This window comes from Diprion similis, chromosome 4 (genome assembly GCF_021155765.1).
Source record: "Diprion similis isolate iyDipSimi1 chromosome 4, iyDipSimi1.1, whole genome shotgun sequence".
Classification (NCBI taxonomy): domain Eukaryota; kingdom Metazoa; phylum Arthropoda; class Insecta; order Hymenoptera; family Diprionidae; genus Diprion; species Diprion similis.
This window is the reverse complement of record NC_060108.1, coordinates 27,000,983-27,018,100: the sequence shown is the minus strand read 5'-3', so window position 1 is coordinate 27,018,100 and position 17,118 is coordinate 27,000,983. Positions and strand designations below refer to the sequence as shown.

At 40.8% G+C, this 17,118-nt stretch overlaps 2 protein-coding genes across 2 annotated transcripts; one reads left to right on the top strand and one right to left on the bottom strand.

Moving 5' to 3' along the window:
* Nucleotides 1-359: 359 nt before the first annotated feature.
* LOC124405271 (transcription initiation factor IIE subunit beta) lies at nucleotides 360-1,753 on the bottom strand. The gene is made up of 4 exons (XM_046880040.1): nucleotides 1,575-1,753; nucleotides 1,190-1,454; nucleotides 856-1,065; nucleotides 360-775 (listed from the first exon to the last, which is right to left on the bottom strand). Exons 1-4 carry the CDS (start codon nucleotides 1,634-1,636, stop codon nucleotides 455-457), a joined length of 858 nt encoding a protein of 285 aa, XP_046735996.1. The 5' UTR covers nucleotides 1,637-1,753; the 3' UTR covers nucleotides 360-454.
* A 12,359-nt stretch (nucleotides 1,754-14,112) lies between these two features.
* LOC124405273 (major royal jelly protein 1-like) lies at nucleotides 14,113-16,113 on the top strand. The gene is made up of 6 exons (XM_046880044.1): nucleotides 14,113-14,159; nucleotides 14,405-14,647; nucleotides 14,704-14,886; nucleotides 14,967-15,185; nucleotides 15,271-15,675; nucleotides 15,849-16,113. Exons 2-6 carry the CDS (start codon nucleotides 14,423-14,425, stop codon nucleotides 16,110-16,112), a joined length of 1,296 nt encoding a protein of 431 aa, XP_046736000.1. The 5' UTR covers nucleotides 14,113-14,159; nucleotides 14,405-14,422; the 3' UTR covers nucleotide 16,113.
* Nucleotides 16,114-17,118: the final 1,005 nt, after the last annotated feature.

The window sequence follows — 17,118 nt, the reverse complement described above, 5'->3', positions numbered from 1 at the left end:
ACTTCGAACAGTCCTAATATATCAATGCAATTCACAAATCATGCTTTTTCCGATTCGCAAAACTTGAAATTCACTTTCTGCCGTGTCCAATCGTAATCTTTGGAATTTCATGCCAATGGAGAAAATATTAACGACATGGTTTGACATTTTGTGATTTTTCAAACTTTGTGCTACAATATACTTCGGTTCCGATGTAATTAAACATTGCAAGACGAGAGGCTTAATGCTCTTTATTATTTTCCTTTAGAAAGACGATAAGAAATGGCAATTGAAATATAAATGAAGCAGATGAGTTATTGTTTAAAATATTGTAGATCTATATTTATTTTGTACTTACAAAGTAGTTTAGACGATAACAATAATAAATCACATTATTTATTTATTCTTATACAAACGGTATGTATTTACAATCCTTCATCAAGCCATCTATTTTCAGAGATTTAAAATTTCCGCTTCATTTATTGTCGTCGTAGGTTTCCAAAACGTCTGCCAAATGCTCGTTGTCCCGTGGTTTTTTGAACTGCTTCTTCCTTGCGTTTGGTTTTTTCCTTTTAATGGGCGCAGGCTTCTTTGGTCCGTGATCCTGCATCGACCTAATACCCTGCTTCTCAAGGTATTCATCGATCTTTTGGTCATCCATTGCGTCAACTGCGACAGCCCTCCACAATTTTTGAAACTCATCGTCGACTATAAATTGGGCCGTTTTATCGTTGTAGAACACTATCTTTTTCTTATCCAACGGTCTTGTTATGAAAAGTATTTCATTCTGGAGACTCTGCGCATCAGTAATATGAAAAATTACGGTATTGGCACGAGAATAATCAATCATTCATATCCTGAGGTAACACTATTTACCTTTAGAGCTTTGTCGCAATGCGGCAAGCTCTCCTGAATGTCTTCAAGCAGGATACCTCCGAGTCCCTTAAGATCCTGCTGCTTCAAGAGCCTGAGCAATGATTTCTTGTCCTTTATTTTGTACATCGCTTTGAAGGAGAATCTTCCATCTGGAGAAACTTCGATCTTTGGATTGTTAATCAACGACTCTGTCAGCAGCCATTGTTTCACCTGTGCGAACAAATCATGGTAAATAGTATTATTCTTGGTATTGTTGGATTTTAATGCACGACTTATTTATCAATCGAAGTAATCGCAAGTGTTTCTAAGCAGATCTATAAAAATTTCCGATCACCTTAGATCCGACATCGAGCTGATTCGTCTCATCTAAAATCTCCTCAAGCGTGAGAGGATGGTCGTCTCCCTCCTGATGCCGCGATTTCATATGCTTGACTATTTTAGCCAAGACTCCAAATCTGTACTGCGAACTCCCAGACATGGTCTTGTAGTTGACCATGTCCAGCTTGGGAGCGGCAGACGAGGATATTGGCTTGCTCTTTTTCTTTGGCGGCTCATCACGAATCGGCTCCTTCTCGGGTTCTCTCTTCTTTTTTTCTACGCTGAAAGTGTTAGGAGATATTTATCTCTTGAAGTAGCACTTCGGAGTCTTTCAATATTTTTCATTCATAGTTTGTCTCACTAATTTATAGGTTATAAACGCTCAGCGTTGTTTTACTCACGTTGGTGTGGTGAGAGCTCTCTTTTTAAAGAGCTCTCGCTCCCTCAGCAGCGCTGGATCCATTTCGTAATTCTTAAAACTTTTACTATATCAGTATATCTCGGATGTGGTTGAATTTAACGAGTCTGCCTCGCGTATGTTCCAAACACTTCGTTCGATAGTTTACACTTTGCAGTTTACAGTTTACACACTGAAGTCAGCTGACAGGTGCGTTTCTAACGTTTTTCGCCTACTAACGTCCTCTGTTCGATACGAAAAGGTTTTTGCTACTAATTTCCGATGGTAAGCTATTGTCGGTATCTAATCCAGATTCACTACGGCAAAACCAGTCGGTAATGTAGAGTGCGATTATCATAGGGAATATTGATGGGTGGTTGAGAACGAACACATGATAAACATTAGCGAACTTGGATCAACTGTCAGTATACATATTGATGGTGTTATGGTAAGGTGATTGATCAGTGACTCGAAAGGGGGGATCTATCTTATTTTCTACTTATTACTCGCGAATTACATTCCTGATACTTCCTCTCTTGATGCGCTGTTATGTCTGCAGCGTACGAAATGCGCCTCTCCGTGCTGAGGACGGCAACTGTGTACACGCAGTTCACGAAGAACGCATCTCGCTCCAAGCGTTCTAAGTCTACTTTAGAGATTGTATTTTCACGGGCATCAAACTGACACGACGCCACGTAACTTGATGGCGGAAAAATTCATGGCAGAATCCCACTCGTCGTAACCCACGTGGTTAGGCCAATGGATCTCAATTACATTTTTATTCGGAAAATTTAATAATTTAAGATTGTTGATTGGTGGTGCGAAAAAATTGAGAAAATGCAGAAGCAGGACGAAGTTGCTGATGGCGTAATTTAACTGCGGGCAAATGATTCATCTCGCAAAATTACGTCGGTATTGGGTATGAATTAGTTGATTTCAGAATTTTCCAAAATCCGTCGAACTGGACTGAAAAAATCTAGAGGGGTTAGTCTTACTTTTTTGAGCAAGAGATCTTTCGTCTCAGAAACGATTTGTATGATTTTTTCTAGGCTATTTGGACCCCGAGAAACGCAGAAAATACATGAGCGTGGGCCCAATCGCAAAGATATTACAAAGGAAATTTTTCAATTGAATTTCACTCAGTTTTGGTAGTTACGTAGTCTTATTGTTGGTTTCTCAAGAAAAATGCCCTGATGTTCGTCCACAAGCTAGCTTAAAATCTGCAGAGATCGAGTTTTTTCAACAGTATCGTCAATCGTCGTTTAATAATTGAATATTTATTTTATTTACTTGAGACTTCAACTTTAAGACGTTTAAAAACATTAAATGGGACGCTGGTTCTCGCATCCGAAGGTGCTCTTTATGTGAAACGTAAACAAATCCCCGCAATTATTTGTCACTGCGAGTATTTCTTAGAATGTTGAATGAGTGATGTTGTCCTCTACCGAATGTTTTTCCTTGCATTGATACAGCAACCTTCCATTTCTTATTACATATTACATTCTTCGTCGCACGCAGCGGGCGGAGTTAATCAAATATCGTGTAATTCGGTAGATCGATTCCTTCTCTCGCGATCTTTTTTGACATGCCACGTGAAATAATGGATTTAATTGAAATGTACGCGTTCAATAGCTTTGTAAACAATATTGCATATTACGCTGGTTCTTCTTCAAACTCAAAAAAATCGACAGTGTAAGGTGTGGGATTGAATTAAGACTACGAGTAAATCGTGGAGAAGAACTCGAAGAACACCCGATAACTAGGAAACTTTTACGTTTTTCCCACCATGTGGGTAGCAGAGAAAGCGTGAAAGCGACTGAAAAAGTTTCATTCTGATTAGAATTTGATAAATGATGCGAGCAATCAATTGAGGGTGGTGGCGGCTGTCGTCTCTTTCGACCTCTCGATTCCTCCACGTCACACCACCAGTCTCGGCAGAAACACTCGTTCACATTGATGTAGGCTCGTAAACGATAAAACACAGGCGGTCACTATAACGTGTTCACTTATCGTCATGATGTGAATACAAATGGTACCCAGTTGTGTCAAATATGTTTCAAGTTGAAAACAATACGATTTATCCGTCCGAACGAACGTGATCTATGACTCGTACAATTACGCCTTCTGCGGTGAAAGTCATGATTAATTGTGCCACCTGGCATAGAATTCATATAAATCACATTCTACAGAGTCAGTTTATCGCTTTAATTAAACAGATTCCCTTTTTTCTTACCGGACTGTCAAAACTTACTTGGCAACCGTTATTCGGCTCGGTCAAATAGGTTTTCCTTCAGTGGTTTGGAATAAGATAATGTAAAATAGAGTAGAGCTAACAATATTTACAATTTTGAGTAGGTACACAAGTACGGATTGTATGCACACTCCAAAACGAAGTTCCGGTAACTTTCCAGAGCCGAACGTTTGAGTAAACGGCTTCTTCCTGACCAGGAAAAAGTTTCTACTTAAATCTGAAAAAGAAATATAGTATCAAACGAATAGGATTGGAAAAAAATGTCAGTTTCGACCCTAGCTTCCAGAGAAGCATAAAATCACAATAGCGTGTTTCACCGTCGATGTTCACCATTAATGAAAACGATCCAATCCCGTCGCAAAATCACCGGAGCCCCGATAAGAGAAAGAATGTCGTTCCCTGTTCCGAAGTCGGCTTCCGTAGCGGGAGAGTCGCGATACGGAGCAGCTTGTAGTGCGCGGGCATACAATGACGGACGTTCTTCCAGTGATCTGCTTTCTTCCATCACGTACCCGATATTGCTGATGGCCAATGTCTCGTGCTCGCACAGGGTTCGAAGAGCGGAGGTCGGGGTGAGAGATAAAAAGCGTAGGAAGTCCCCAGTGGAACGGAGAATATTATGCGATATGTGGAATTGCTGTGACTGTAGTGCATGCATCATACTTTGCGCGGAGAGAACCGCGTACTTACTAAACTCCGATGAAGGATGAGAGGGGTGGAATAGGCAGCTACCCCTTCTCTTGGAACAGCCCGAGCGTTGTCGCCGGTAATTTTATAGGCCTGACAATCCATTCGCTGATCCGTTTTCGCTCTTGTCATATCAGCAAAGGCTAGAAGAAATGAATACGTTCACCGGAAACTTGATCGAAGAATTCGGCTCAAGTTGATTTTCAAAAGGAGTCAACCCCGAGTTGTCGTGATACTCAGAGCGATGTAAAATCAAGACGACTTGAGTGCCGATCAAAGTTACGAGGTTCAGGTGCCCCGGGAGTCGGAAGATATCTTCACCCCATTTACGACGACTGACGACATGCGATTTGCTATTTTATTCTTTCAGTCGACCTGCTGGTGGAACGCTGAAATTTTGACAAGATCATAAAGCATTTCCCCAGCTCTTTATGACTCATTAAACTCGGATGATGGACCGGGGTGCAATATCCTCTTTTCGTTCGTTCTCGCTATTCTCCAAAGATAACAACACCCTTCCCTCCCCCTCATCTTCTCGAAGATTCCCGTCACCTTGTCTTACCTTGTCTGTGCATCAATTTTGAATGTGACGATGAGAACTGGGAACACCATGCATAACAAATAAAGTTCCGATATCAACTGAATCCGTACGAACAGTGGCGGTTCCGACTTTCGCTTATTTCCGCGTTGGTTGTTTCCACCTCGCAAAGATCGGTCGTCTAGATTTCGGTTACGAGGGTGTTCTTTCAGCTCGTATTTTTTCACCTGTCATTGAGAATCCATTCCGTATGCCGAAACTGAAGAATTTTGTACCTGATAATGAATAAAGTGCAGATATATAATATTATTCTAAAGTGGCCAGAAATACATGTAGCTCAGGATCACGCCGCAGGTACAGGTGTTGTCGCTAAGGTTGTCGTACCGAATGATATTTGTCGGCGTTAACTGAGCTCTGAAGATTGTTAGTACCTCTGGTGGCCGTATAGTACACCATAAATGCGAATCCGGTCATCAATACGTTATTTACGATTCGCCACCGTTTTGTCGGCGGGAAATTAGATGACCTCTAATTTACCCTGGAGAATTTATTACCTACCATGATTTCTGTTCCCGAGATAGTCTAACAATAAGTCTGAGCAACAACATTTTTTCTGTTTAACTAACAATAAGCGATTTAAGGGATTGCCGATTTTTAGATACCGAATTTGATTCTCGGCGTTTGCAGAAGATGTATTCGCTCGAGAAGTTTTCCACAGTTCTTTACTTTCCCTTCCAGCACTCCTTTCTCGCTAACTATTCTCGCGGCGACGGAGTACGATGTAAAAGAAGTTGTGAAGATAGAATAAAGGATGAGTGCGCAAGTAAAAAAAAAAAAAAAAAGGAAACAACGCGTACTTAGCACAGGAATTGAAGGTTTCCCTTTGATCTTCTGGTTTCCCGGAGAATCGTCTCCCGAATCAAGTAATCGAGGTTTTTGGCTTATCTCTTTGATCTCTTGGTCCCATGCCAAATAAATTATTTCGCGTCAGACAACCTCGGCGAAATTTGAACAAATAAGACTAGGCATCCGGGTCCGTAATTTCTCATTCGCGGTTGCCCCCACTTATTTCACGACCCAGTTATTATTCTTTAATAATTATAATTATCGCCTTTTGTCCATCCGTAGGATCACACAGTAATATCATAAATGATTTTTTTTTCAACCTGAGTATCATCGTTAATTTTTTTCGCCCTCAACAGGTTTTTCTCCAGGTGATTAACGCTGTTCAATAATATTTTCCAACCCTCGTCGAAATTATATTCACCTTGAGCGGATGCAAGATATCCGCAGGCTGGGCGTATATATTTCCGTCTCCAAGTTCTGGGTCTCCCCCCCCCCCCCCCCCTCGCCCTGCCTGTGGCTACATCGGATAGTGGATTCGAAGATCGTGGAGAGTGTTCAAATCTGAAATACAGCTGTGATCGCACCGATGGAGTCGTTTCGGTCCGGCTGAATTGCTGTTCGCCGTAGAGCCAAGGGGAAAATACGTCCAAGACAAAGCGAAATGAGAAGCTGTTCCGTTGGTTTCTCATCGTGTATGTGCATGCACATACGTGTATAACGTATATATATATATATATATATATATATATATATATATATCTATTTCTGGTTTATATGTTTGTATGAACGAAGCTCCCGTTATTTGGGAAAACGGTGCGGATCTGGGAGAATTGATTTTCGCGAATATAATAGTGGTTATAGCAATAGGAGAACGGACATTGGGTCTGAGCTTTGAACAAGTGAGGGCTGGGAGGGGAAATTGCAGGTTTGATTATAGGAATTTTGATCTTCTTTCAAATTATCCCAGTATATTTTTCTTGTCGTTGGTAGGTAAAATTATTCACACAATTATTCTTGAAACACTTTTACAGTTTGAAAAGTCCAGCGTGTGCTCTGCGCGTCGGAATTCCGGAAAACCTTAAATTTCTCGATCATTGTGTCTCTTACCTACTCTTGGGTAAGGCAAATACGTAAACATACGGTCTCGTGAAAGCTGCGGCTAAACTCGCTCTTGTTTTCACCAGGCTATGTGTAACTTGATCGCGATAACGACGAGCAATTTGCCTAGTCCAATGTACCGTGAACCGTTCAACGCGCGCAAGAATGCAGCTATGCAATCGGCACCTCGTACCTACGTCGCGTAATAGTCGTGCTGATCCGAAGGTCTGGTAACGGTGCAAGGATATATATATATATATATATATATATTCTTACGTCATTTCTGACAAACTTTTATTATCAATGTGACGTGATCCGAACTTCGATAAAGACGCTACTTCCCCTCAGAGTCTTCTGGCCTGAAAATAATGACGAAAGAGGGATTCGAAAGATCGATCGCGAGGACAAAGTTTCCTCGAAGGACGATGCCATGCCAGGAACGTCCAGGGCAGAGCTGCGCAATTATTTGTCTGACGGGCGCCTGACGTGCGGATCGCAATAAGAATGTTGTTTCCTGAGATATTGGAGAGTCCCGCCGCCAATCGGGCTGGAAGATGCGAAGTGATGCGGAAATAACACGAGCAGTATTCATATCAAAGGGGCGAACGGGGAGAATAAAATAAACAACGCGAAGGATATCGGCTGGGGAGTCGAATCTAGCGGGCTGGAAGTTATTTTGAAGATGAAAAAGTTTCTAGTAGGAACGAAAAGTATCGATTTTAAAGATTCATTTTTACCCCATAATTTGGCCGTAACTTGAAGCGAAAAAAAAAAAAAAAAAATATGCTACTTAGCCATAATATTGCAGGTATTTATTGCCCGCTGTAATAACTCGTCCCAGTGATATTTGGATGAGAAAGTATAAGACCCGATAATAATCCCTGCAGGAGCTGCAATGAAACGCTGCGGTATAATAAATGTGAAAAAAATGAGCTGAGCTGGCAGTTCGATAATGCAGGACGTCAGACTGGAATTTTTTTACACTCTACAGGGAATGGTAAAATTTTTGGTCGTTCTTATATTTTCAGCCGAGCTTTATTTAGTTCTGGATCGTATTTACCGATAAGTAGAAAAGTATAATTCCAGGGGAACGATAAATGGACGTTAACGACGAGCGATATTGGATTAACACAGAGACCCGAGAAGAATAAGAGAGAAAGGAAAAGTGCTTGGCTGCCTATTTAAAGTACCCGCCATAAACCAGAGCTTTCAGGTCATTTCAGGTCATTTACCAACTTTTACGACTGACGCGTGTAGTGGTGGGATGATGTAGGCGACACGCCTGTGCGTATTACAAACGTGATCCACTCGTCACTCCGGATTCATACAGGAAAAATAGAAATTTCACAATCATAACGGGCTCAGTGTGTATAATAAAACCCCGGCTGCTCGGCCTTTTTCATTTAAACACAAGCTTGATCCCGGGTTACAGCGGCCGGCATCGCGCATATCTCTGATTGACAATCTACCGGGTGGTCCGTCCGGATTACCTTTGCATGAAAATAACTCGATGAAATTTAGCGGAAGAGACGAAACTCTCTTATGTCATTAGATTCAATGTGTTCTTTCTCATGCGCTCTGTAAGGCATTTACCTTCAACATTCGACGGGATAGTGATTCTCTTTTACGAGGATCCCTCACCTCGCATAACATTACGCGCATGCCTACGTAAATATAAATAAAACCTTCCCCCTCCCCCCACCCTCCCCCTCTCGCCCCGCGGCCTCCTTTTTTTAGACCCATAATCGTATCTCGCGGCTTTATACAGCGCGTATAGATCTATATCCTGTTTTATTTATACGTCACGGCGAGCATATCGTTGTTTATATTTAACGACTCTGCATTCCTTCAGTTTTCGTTCGGTCAAATTCACGTCATTTAAAACTTTGATCATCTCGTATGGAAAATATTACAGTCAATACTGGAGCCGTGAGAAGGAGCAAAAAATGAGAAGACGATGAAGCGAAGTAATTCTGTTTGGGTAAATGGTATACATGAACAAGAAAAATAAAAGAAATAGTAAATTGCAAATTGTTTGGAATTGGCCGATAATTCGTGATGTTTCTGTGTCTGGCATGGATGGATTGGACGCGGACTGGTTAATGGAAGAGTCGATGTACCAGGAGTACACTGTTGTATGTACGTTACACATCCGGCAATTCGGGCTGGTTCAGAGTGTTGCTAGACCGGGAAGAAATTGTTCAGATGCAGTAAAATTGGAATTTCAAATGCAGAGTCAGAACTCGGGACTTGGCGGATAGGGTTGGTCCAACAAATCTTTTCTCGCGCCTTCCTTCTCCTCTTATTCCTTCTCTGCGTCTGCGGAAAGAGTCGTCCGTATCGCTGCTGGCAAATATCTAGTTAATCTGTAAGAAAAATTCTCACATTGTTAACCCAATGAACTATGCGCGTCACCGAGCTCTCAGTTCTCTTTGTATTGTTTGTTCGGAATTCCATCTTGTGGCAGGTGAATCTGAGAGCTCCGCCATCAATTTTGAACGATGGATGTCTGCGTGGTGTGGCACAGACGTCCGGCTATTCGCCGTCGAAGGTAATCCCTTATCCTGGTAAATTGATTTTGGATCAACTTTTTCACTTAGACTGACGAAATTACGTCGGTCAATTCATCGCCCGGCTTATGCAATCCCGACGTAAGTCGAACTCAGCTGCAGTCCTAGAATGAAATACTTGAATGTGTTTGAGCTTATCCAAAATAGTTTCGCCTGGAAGGGCTGTAAGTTCATGTTCATATTGTCACAAAGGGTGAAATCACCCCCCTTTCTAGTGATTTAATCGGAATACAGCAAGTGGCAAGATGTGTTGCTTGTAATTTCAAGTTCCGTAGAATTTATATTTCAACACACGTTTTTCGAAGTAATTTTGAGAAAATGCAGCCACCTACAATCGGCCACAGTATGTAGGTATAGTTAATTCATTCCGCACGGCTACACGAGATTCTGTAAACGGCCACCGTGGATTCCGCAACGGTAGGATTTGAAGCGTAAGCGAGGAAGATAATTTGGAAAACTTTCCGCCCATTTCGAAACTGGGTATATCCGGAGCTCAAGAAATGTAAATGAATCCGGGCCCGTTACAGAGATTTCCGTTCATTCGAGACGATTTCAAATTTTGGGACGCTCTCACAGCGTCCTTCGAAGGCTGCAATTTGACACATCGTATGAAAATTTCTAGATTTGAATGCGAATTAGCAAAGTTTAGTCCTCGGAGGGTTACCCGTAAAGTACTGACCGAGGGCTTGATGTATTCATAGAACTTTGGCTATGATCTTATCCACCGAAAGCCGTGCACATCCCAGGCAATGTAGATAGACACAAGCAAGCTGTCACTTTTCCAGGACGTGCGCGAGCCCTTAATTTTCCTGCATCGACTCCTCGCTTCTCGCGGGTTTCGAGCAATTTCCAGCTCAACTTATTCCGCTTTACTTTCAGATCTACTGTCTAGCGGCTTCGTCAATATCATGAAAATTTTCGTTCCGCAATACGTTTCGCATGTTGCCAAGTAGGTGTGGGACGCAAACGACGGACTAACGACCCGTCGAACAACCCAGGCTTAATCACGAACCCCCGCTGATACACTGCGGCCAGAGTCTGATCCAGCAAGCGGGAAAGGTGGGCCTATCGACCCTAACCCTTCACTCTGACTATAACCTGATTCATGATCCTCTGGGAAGGATGGCAAACAGCGTGGCGTCCTGGGTTTGATAACGAGCCGAGAGCTGGAAGGGAAATTTGATCCGAGTTGAAGGATGTCAATCCACCTTTGCTTTTCACCCTTTCGAGGTCAGAGATGATACGAGATGCTTGAGTCATCGGCATTCGAGTCAACGAGTCAAGGTTTTTGATCTTGTTATTCTTTTTTTGACTCAAGCTTTGACATGTTGCTCGTGTCTAGTGAAACAGTATGCCGATGTGTCACGTAGAGTGAAATGCTAGCCTGATTAAACCGACGCTGCGTTCCTTCTTCACGAAGCTCCGCAGCAGCAGCTGCAGATCCGGTCGGAACGGAGCCGTGATGAAAGCGAGAAAAGTGAATATGTCGAGCTTTTCAGTTTCAAGGTGCGAATGAAGAATAATGCAACATTGTATCTTGCACGTGCATCAACGTCTTTCTGGAATGAATAGAATTGGAAGCAGAGCAAGCTCTCAGAGCTCGGAGAGCTCGCTTGCTGCACGTGACGCAAAGGCCTTCAGACTCTTATCTTTATACCGGTGCGAGGGAATATTAGTAGCAGAAGGCGTCAGGATTGACTCACTAAATATTCGAATAGTCGTAACTAATAAGAGGTGCGGAATGGACAGAATTAATTTCATTCGGGAAGGTTTTGTACGCAGGGCCAATTTTTTCTAAAAGTCATCAACTAGAATAGAAGGAATGAGAAAGCTGAAGAGAAATGGTAGTGAATAAAAATTTACGGTGGTAGCTTTTCGCTCGATAGCGGTTGCGCCTCAATCACCCAAAAGTACAGAATTTTTAACAACGCAATAACATATCCAGGATCAGAATAATACGCACAGTGTCTGACGTTTTCATCCTGTTGTTCTGAAACATCAAAAATTATCCCCGTTAAACTATTAATGGCATGGCGTTGGTCAATTTTTACTTATTCTTGGCTCCAAATTCACAAAATTAACGTATCGTGAACGTCTGAAAAAAAAAAATCCTGAAAGAATAGTCTTAAAGAGGTGATGCATGTCTTATTGAGCGAGGATCTTCGAAATATTTTTGGTGTCGAAAGCCAATTTACATTCCCGTATTTATCACTAGACAAGGTCAGAAACTTATTTACATACTGACCGAATTATAATTTGAACATTTGTTCCTAGAAGTAATGTTAGACAATTCTAGTCTTGTGAATAAGTTTCATTATTGGTTCCGTTGGTACGAACCGCTATATTCCATTCTCGTAGCTCAGCTTTACACGTGTCAAGGTTATTGCACAATTCCAAGACTCGATAAGTCAAAAAAAATGACACCTCTAGGGTGGTTGACTTATTTTGAAACGAATTGTCAAATTTAGAGAAATTTATCAGTTTGTTCAAGTGTGCGTTAGGAAATAAAATATTCGAACTTTATACACGTACCTCTAGCGTGAAACATAATGAAACATCGACAGCTGTTAGTTTCCAATTCGCTGAACCTAAAAAAATGCTTCCGGATTATTTCGTCTTCGACCACGTCTTTGGCTGCTATAGAAATGAGCTGTCCGTCAATGAATATTGAAAATTTTATGAATTCGCGCAGTTTGCAGACTTTTTCGGGTCCTTCAGGGTTATGTATTTGAAAATGAGGTCTTGAGATTTTCAAGCAGCGCCGAAATCATGATAATATTTATTGTTCACCGTACAACGTTGACGTATTTCATTCGTTCCGGAAACGTAATGTTGTAATCAATGCACCTTATCTCGAGTTTTGGAAATTGTAGACTCCATATACACGTTCGGAAATCCATATGAGAGTTGCACTGGAGAGTTAGCGTGTCCTTCGACGAATTATATTTCAGGTGTGACACGTGTAATGATACCTCAAAACGATTTCGTCATCATCATTTCGCGAAATGATAAACTCTAGCTTGATTCAACAACGTGGCTTGGATGAAATGGTACACAAGCAAATACTTTGTTCAGGTGGACTACTCTAGAAGTACGGGTATCCTTACCAATATAATCACAGGTGTTCTGACGCACCGTTTTCACGAAATTTGCTGTCACCGAGAAAAAGCTCAGCCCGTATTTCCACCATCGACTCAATTCAATTTATTAACTAACTATACTTATGATTCAAGAATGTCCACTATATTTTCTAGCCTCCGGACATTCTCATATTATTTGCATGTATTTTCGTCGAAAAATGCATGACAAACGGCCAAGAATTTGATAGAGCACTGGCTGAAAATATTACAGGAGTATTTAAAAGATGATTTTATCACTTAACGTTCATGTAAAGAATATGCAACCCTCTCCCTTTTAAACCTTTGCGCTTATCGGTAAATACCCGCCCAATTCTGTTTACAGTTGCGACACGTACTGTACACGTCTCTGTCCACAAAGGGTTGAAACCAAGAAATAAATAAACAAAATTTATCAAAATATCATCCAGAAAATGGTCTAACTTTCATGTTTGCATCGACTGTAGCTCTATATTGGTCGACTAATGAAGTTGTTCATGCCACAGAATAGGAGCTTTGAAGGAGAAATCATAGCTAAATGAATAACCGAAAGTTTCTCTACTGATCAAGTTTGTCTATCAATCTACATCTTAAAACATATCTCAAGTATTACAGTCTGGTCTTTTTTGTGCAAGTAGAAATGAACTGTACAGAAACTTCGTGTGAATGAAATTGACCGTGAAGGAAGACCACGTATCATTATATCGAAGTATCTGCTCGCTTACGTAATTCCAGAAATATTTCGCCCCCATCGCCAGAAACGTACTTAGGAACAAATATGTGTTGTAATCCAAACGGCATTGCCTGGTAAACAAAAGGAACAGAAACGGACATTCGGTCCTTTCTAAGATCGTTGCTGAATCTAAAATTGAAATCACTGAGAAAGATGTGGTGAATAAAAATTTTCAATCTGTATTCCAGATCATCTACAGTGCCAATTCAAATCGTATCTTACTTATAAATTATAAAGGATTTCAATCGATCCAGCAGCAAATTATTTATAAGAAATTCCGAGTCAGCATGCAAATATTATTTTTGGCTTACATTTCTCTGTACTACGCAATCTTTTGAGCCTGAGAAAGATGTGTCATGAAATTATTCCGTCGATAGTTTACGTTACTATGTCTCCATAGTGAGAAAGGATAGTTAATGTCACCATAATTTACCGTAGCTGGTAATAAAAACAGAACCTTTCGGTTGAGTATATTGTATAAAAAATCCAATTCAAGGGTCCCATCGGCCAGCTATACCGTGCAAATATAATATTAGTGTTGGTTCTTTCTCGTCAGGTCAATTGCCCTTACCTGAGAATACAAATATGTCAAAGATGTCATGCCATGTCAAATATACGCGGAAGTGAAAAAACCGCATCGTGATACCGTATAAATACGAGTGACATCGAGGCAACAGACACATTTCGGTACGACACCAGAACGAATGGTTGAGCCAAATCGTGTCCAGAGACCTTCGATTGCATTTTGACGTAAGTAGAAAGTCATCTTTTACATTGTATTACACTCAAAAACCTTTTTATGGGAGTCGAATATAATTATCGTGCAACCTGTGTCATGGATTATCATTGTCATCACTGTACATGCACTCTGTATACGGTGAGCCGAATTTCAGTAAGCAATCATACTAAGCTTTCTAAGATAAACAGATCTGTTGGATATCGTATATTCTCATCAACCTCATGATTGAACTCTAGAAATTGCGGTACAAATGTAGAGTAGTAGCAGTGTCGAAATGAATCTGATACTTACCGGGATACTGGCATTTCTTGCCTGGACGGCAACTGCTGAACTTGAAATCGTCTACAATTGGACATACGTTAACTATACTTGGCCAAATGATACCAGTGAGGAGACCGCGGTGGCCGCTGGAAAGTATAATACCACAAACATCATTGTATGTGATTTCGACGTCATAGGTATTTATAACAGATTCGTCAATACTAATCTGCAGCCAGTTGTGAAACGTTACAGTTAATTCTTTGCCAAAATGTTATGAAATTTTCACGGTAAAAGATTAATGGTCTTCCAGGTGATGATGTATTTGTCGTAACTCCAAGATACAACGATAATCCTGCCAGTTTGTCAAGGGTTTCGAATCAGACTGGCGACGGCGGTCCATTGCTCGAGCCCTACCCAAGTTGGGATTGGCATACGTCAGAAAATTGTAGTGGGATCACGAGTGTTAACAGGATCGCTGTGAGTATATAACGAATGGCCAAAACTGGCAATTTCGAAGTTGTTCCGTCCGATTCTTAATCTTCTTCATGAATTCGCAGAAAGACAATTGCAATAGGCTGTGGATGGTCGACTCTGGAAAAATAGGAGACGACCAGATATGTCCTGCGCAGTTATTAGCGTTCAATGTAACAACCGACAACTTATTGTTACGTAAAGAGGTTTCAGATAATTTGACACACAATTCACAAGATTCAAGTAGAGGGTGGATTGAGATACAGCAAGTCATAACGGAGGGAGACTCATGCGAAAATGTTACGGTTAGTAAAGCTGAATCTACGCTGGAATCGCCAGAGACAGGATTTGGTGTTAAATTCGAATTTGTACAAAATTGAACTTTTACAGGTTTTCATGGGGGACCCAGAAGGATATGGTATGGTTATTTGGAATGGTGTGGACATGTGGCGGATACAAAAAGAGTTTTTCGCTCCGAACGAAACTGGCTTCGACAACGACACCGTTCTCAGAAAGGAATGGGGAATTTCAAATTATGTTTATTTGCCGAATACATTTGCCGTGGGACCATTCTTAATGTTTGGCCCTTTGCTTTCCTACGAAATATATGTAGTACCAGTGTCTGATCTGCGTAACGAAGACTCTAATATCACGTTCTACAAAAGTAACCGTACATTACCGACTATGGTGACTACCAGGATTGTTACCGATTCAGGTATCTTAATGGGCGGCTATGTTGGATGGCAGTGCATTACCTGTTGGAACGTACAAAATCCTATTGCACTGGAATACATTGTGAGCATTCGGTTAATTAATCGTCATACTATTAGCCCACTGAATTCTCTTTTATTCGTCGTTTAACCGCAGAAAATCCTATCAGCATAATTTCTGATTAAGACTGAATCACGAGATTCCATGACAATCGGTTTAATGGCATAATGTGAATGTCTTATTATCAATTGTTAAAGGTCAATCTAACTGGGAATTCTCTCGGACAAGACACCTTTTCCGCCAAATCAGTAAAGAGGTCAGATAGCGACAACGAGGAATACTGGCAAATAACCAGCACCGTGCCAAAATACTCTCCGTTCACCTTGAACATCAGCAATATAAATTTCGTTATTTCCTATTCGGATGTGGTTTCCCTAGTAAACGGAACAGCATGCGAAGTACAGGAGACCAGCTCTAATCGTACCATCGGAGATACAAATTTCTTGCCGTACGAGGATTGATGTGCAATAAATGAACTTCTAATGTGACCCGTTTCGATTGGCGATTAATCAGCGTATTGTTTCAAATATCGAGTTATATGAATAAACATTACGTACTTGATGTACCTACGAGTTTCTCTCACATTACCGTCCTTATAACGATGAAATTGTCCACTAAACCACCAGTCCTAGTGTGACTATCTCAATGGTAGGGTTGGGTTGTTGAAATCAATGAATGTTTACTTGCGCTAGTATTAATTCAAATTTGATATATTTTAATAACACGTAATACTGGATACGAGATGCGGTTTCAAAATAAAAGAAATATTCAAGTTTTGAGATTCGCGAGTATGTTGAAATTAGTACGAATAAAATGTTAATTATTTATTGTTAGTTGGAGTGTATCTTGAAGAGGTAAGACTTTTCTTCCAAGATGATTTCAAGACCTTCGTTGAGACTGGACGTTGCATGTTACCAATTTAAAAACTTGGTCAAGATTTATGTTTTGTTTTGAAGTTTGGAGTTGAGACGTGTTCAGAAGAAGATATTTTGTGTGTTGTCCAACGAGAAAAAGAATGCCTCAAGAGAAAATTTCAAGTACTGTAAATACGGAAATGAATACAGGAATTGTATTATTATATTATATTATATTATATTTCGAATAGCAAAGTGTGACAGGCAGGCTTGTTGTAGGATGCGAAGAAGCAGTCTTTGGATGATTTTGAAGGATAGATTCGATCCAACACCTTATCCAATAGTGTAACGTCTCAATACGGGATTGGTCGTCCCAGATAATTGTACCTTTGCAGGAGTCGCGAAAAAAGAGAAATTTCTGCCACTTCTTCTTCGCTTGGGGGTCGACATTTAATCGTCTTTCGAAGACTTCAAGGTCCTATCTTACGATTATTTTTGCCCTTCAGTAAAGTTGCAAGTCACAGTGAGATATTGTAAGCACTGTGGTCTCTGTCACACGTCTATCAAGTTAGCCAAACTCCATAGAAAAGTGATGCACTCGAAGAAAGGAAAA